Raw genomic sequence first — 4,414 nt, 5'->3', positions numbered from 1 at the left:
ATTGAGCCCACATATTATCACACATATTTACAGTAAGACACATTGGGAATAGCAACTTGTTTTGCGCCACCTACTACAACTAACTATAACTCTTTAAACTTTGGGATAAAGTTTACTTCAGGTGTGCTAGATTCCCCACCAGCTAGACAGTCTAAACCTACCAAACATTCAGCGGATGATCCACTGCTGGGCTAATAATTAAAAAAAAAAAAATGATTTAGCTGTTTTTTTTGGGATGTTGGGATGGAGAGCGAAATTGCATGGGGTGGGGGCTGGGTGGCCCAAGAAATGTTTTGCCCAGTGTCCAGTCAATAATAAAGACGGCCCTGCCTGCACTGATATCATGTGAGTGTGACATGACTACAGGGGTTAGTGTTTCTGTTTTACCTATTGGTGTTTATGTGTTTGCGTATGGTGTGTGTGTATTTATGCATGTAGTATGTGTGTTTGTGTATGTTTGTGGAACCAGCAAATTACAGACCTTGTTACTACAGCATGGGGGGGGCAGGGGATAAACAGTGTCACTATACAGTACCACTATATTCAGTATGGGGGGTGGACCATGTCACTGACTACTGTGGTCACTTTATAAAGTACTGGGCAGGTAGAGTCAGGCCAGCCATCTCACCGGCAGATTACAGACTGTGTCACTAACTTACTATATACAGTACTAGGGGGTTAAATAATGTCACTATATATAGATTCAATAAACATGCAACCAAATGTAATACTAGTCATATCAGTGATACCGTATACTCATAATGGGATTACCTCATTAATACTAAACGCCTTGTAGGATCATGAAGCAGCTTTTGTAAATGGACTTTTAATTAAAAAAAAAACATTTAAAAAACAAAAATCATTCAAACGTTGGTTATTACGTAATGGTTTCTGTGGCATAAATCTGTAAAGTGAAAACAATGACAGCACACGAGGTATATCACAAACTGACACCACATACTTACTGGGGGAGCATTATTGTGCTGCACATGACGGGGCCGAACCCACACGTGTTATTTACACACGGTCCCTCCCCTTTATATAGCAACCTGCGCTTCGCCAGCTGTCTCTAAGCATTATGCCTTCCCCTATTCCTGTAGATCGGTTTTTGCCCCGGGACCTGTCACCCTCCGTTGATTTGCGTCCATGCAGCAGCCCCTTAGAACTAAACCGCTTCAAGCCGGGTACCCTCTCTACATCTTGCAGCCGCCGTTCCTCCGGCCGTAGACTCCCTCCCCGTCTGGCCTGGTGTAACATTGATTGGGAGCAGGTACGTCTACAGGAGCCGCTGGGCTCAGGAGGATTTGGCTCAGTGTACCGGGCCACGTACCGGGGGCAAACCGTGGCTATCAAGAAGGTGAAGCGCTGCACTAAAAACCGCCTAGCTTCCAGGCAAAGCTTCTGGGCCGAGATGAACGCCGCTCGCCTCCGGCATCCGCATGTAGTGCAGGTCCTTGCTGCCAGCGCTTCTTGCCCCGGTGACCCAGACATCTCCGGCACCATTATCATGGAGTATACCGGCACCAGCACGCTGCACCACCGCATCTATGAGATCGGCCTTCCGCTGGGTAAAGAATGCTGCCTGCGTTACGCCTGGCAAGTTGCAGATGGACTGTGCTTCTTGCACCGGGGCGGAGTGGTGCACTTGGATCTCAAACCGGCCAATGTGCTACTGGCTCCGGGAGACCTGTGCAAGATTGGAGACTTCGGCTGCTCGCAACGCTTGCAGGACGGAGAAGACAACCTGTGCTGCACCCAACTCCGCCACCTGGGAGGCACCTACACGCACCGAGCCCCGGAGTTGCTGAGAGGAGAGCCGGTCACGGTAAAGGCGGACATTTATTCCTTTGCAGTAACCCTGTGGCAGATGGTGACTGGCGAGATCCCATATACTGGAGACCGGCAATGTGTGCTTTATGCAGTGGTGGCTTATGACTTACGGCCTAACCTGGGACAGCAATTCATGTGCACCGAGGAAGGGCAGGCACTAAGGGACTTGGTGGAAAGCTGCTGGGCAGCACGACCAGAGAACCGACCCAATGCAGAGCAGATGATAGAAATCCTGGAGTCTGTTCGATCATCGCCTTCAGGGTGCACGGATTCCGTACAGGGACAGAGTTGCACGGATCATGCGCAGAGCTCATCGCTTGAGAATGAGCACGCGCTAATTTACAGCCACAGAGATGTGCAGGTGTTTGCACCAGAAGACAATCTCAGGGATACCTTTCAGGGTTGTGCCTCTATGGATGAGGACTATGTTTTACATTCCGCGGGCTCGTTGCACCAACCTGCCCCAGCATCAGTGCACAGCACGTGTAACCTCATCACCCAGTTGCACTACATTTCTTCATGAAGCACTACTATACTCATTTTTGGAAAACGGCAGGTGAAATAAACATAAGATCTGAGATACCCTACCAAGTATTGTCATCTACATGTGAAAATCTTTAAGTGCCATTTTATTGAACACAGCCCTCTTAGATCAGTATTTTAGAAGCCAGGGAGAGAGGTTTGTCTTAGATAATCCCTGAGAACAATATTTCTAGTCTCTGTTTATCAATTGCAGGTATCTTCTACTTAGATCATTGGTTAGGGTCGTGATCAAACACCTTCCTGATTTAAATTATTTTCCCAGAAATCCCGATCATATTATAAAATGTTGACTTGATTGCACTTCAGCTATTTAAATATTTTGTTTTGACTTCAGACACTTGGGTGTTAGTACATGAGAACTTATATGCTACCATTTATTTATTTTCCTCATAAGGTAACACTGTTGAAACAGACATGCTCTACCTAATTTCTTTACAGCTAGTGTAGAGTTAACTCATTGTTGGCTTTTTCCTCAGTGGGGTAAAGGAGTGTCTTGGATACCTTGTGTCAAACTGCTGGCAGACATGGATATCACTCTCTGCTGGTGCTGAAGAAATGCATGCAGTAGAATAGTGTGCATACAGTTTCAGCTGGTAAATAAACAACCAAATTCCAGGGCATTGAATATGTCAAAAAAATTCTGTCTGATATAAGAAGTTTGTATAATAAGATAAACTAATTCAACATAAAATCTTCCATGCACTTTGTAATTTTCTCAAATTGTTTTAGTAACTGTTATATCTTCCACGGTCAGCCTTTTTTTTTATTATTTATTTTCTTATTTATTAATTAAAGTAACATGCTGTTCCGTGGCAGATGCATCTTCTGCTGTTATGTGTGTTTCCTTAAAGTATGTGCATTGTATATATTTGTTTTGTGAGTGGCAATATAGTAATATAATAAATTTCCGTGTTTTTCTGTATTTCCATTTCAGATCTTTACAGTTGAATTAAAGGGACGGTAAAGGAACAATTAAAGTTGCATCGCATTTTAAACAACTTTCCAAATTGCTTCTATTACCAATTTTGCCTAGTTATTTGGTTATCCTTTGTTAAAGAGTAATCATAGGTGAGCTTAGGAGTGTGCACATGGTTTTTAGCCATCTGGCAGCGTGTGCAACAATGTTTATAGCAATGTTATACATAGTCGCAAACACAGCTACCATATAATGCTACAGACATTCTATGACAGTTTGCAGCTATTTTATAACATTGTTTTAATAATTTTTGCTAACACTTGCCTGATGGCTAAAGACACATGCACACTTCTGATCTCACCTAGGATTACTCTTTATCAAAGGATACCAGGACAACTAAGCAGAATTGATAGTCAAAGTAAATTAGAAAGTGGTTTAAAATGACATGCTCTCTGAATCATGAAAGTTTTAATTTTGACTTTACTGTCCCTTTTTAAAGTGAACCAATTTGCAATCTGATTTTTATTTTTTATGTGAAGCTCATATCTGGCTTAATTTAACAGAGGGGTAAGAGCCATGTAACTTACATATTCTCAAAAATATCACATGTAGTATTAAGTTATGTTTTTGATGTGAAGAAAATAAATTTGTTGCCATTTAAATATCAGACACTATCTTATAAAGCAGGTGTATATGAAACATAGTAACTTACCAAAGTATTGAGACAGTTGTGTATTATTAGGAAGGAATTCGAGCAAATGCCCTATACATGAGGTGCTTAGAAAAGTTTTGTGGTATCTTAGTTTGGTTTAGCACTGAACATATTGAAATTAAGACATTGATGTCATGCAGTGCAGGTTTTGAAAAAAAATCTTTCATGATTCAAACAGATAGTTTAAGAGCCAGATGCAAGGTTTTGTTTTGTTTTTTTGTTTGTTTTTTAATCTATACATGTGTAATTTAAAAAAAAAAAAAAAGCCTGGAAACAAAGCTAAATGTCTCGATTCCTTTGATTTTGCTGAGCCTTGGTACAATCTGCAGTGTGACAATAAAACTGTGACCTACACATTAATCAGTGCATTATACTTTAAAGGGTGGTCAGAGGAAGGTAATTTAACACAGCTA

General features: G+C 41.7%; 1 protein-coding gene across 1 annotated transcript; it reads left to right on the top strand.

Moving 5' to 3' along the window:
• The first annotated feature begins 1,051 nt into the window (after window positions 1-1,051).
• On the top strand, window positions 1,052-3,682 carry MOS (MOS proto-oncogene, serine/threonine kinase). The gene has a single exon (XM_053713146.1). It carries the CDS (start codon window positions 1,079-1,081, stop codon window positions 2,351-2,353), a length of 1,275 nt encoding a protein of 424 aa, XP_053569121.1. The 5' UTR covers window positions 1,052-1,078; the 3' UTR covers window positions 2,354-3,682.
• The last annotated feature ends 732 nt before the right edge of the window (window positions 3,683-4,414 follow it).

This window comes from Bombina bombina, chromosome 5 (genome assembly GCF_027579735.1).
Source record: "Bombina bombina isolate aBomBom1 chromosome 5, aBomBom1.pri, whole genome shotgun sequence".
Taxonomy (NCBI): domain Eukaryota; kingdom Metazoa; phylum Chordata; class Amphibia; order Anura; family Bombinatoridae; genus Bombina; species Bombina bombina.
The sequence above is the reverse complement of the archived record's forward strand: the minus strand, read 5'-3'. Positions and strand labels throughout refer to the sequence as shown.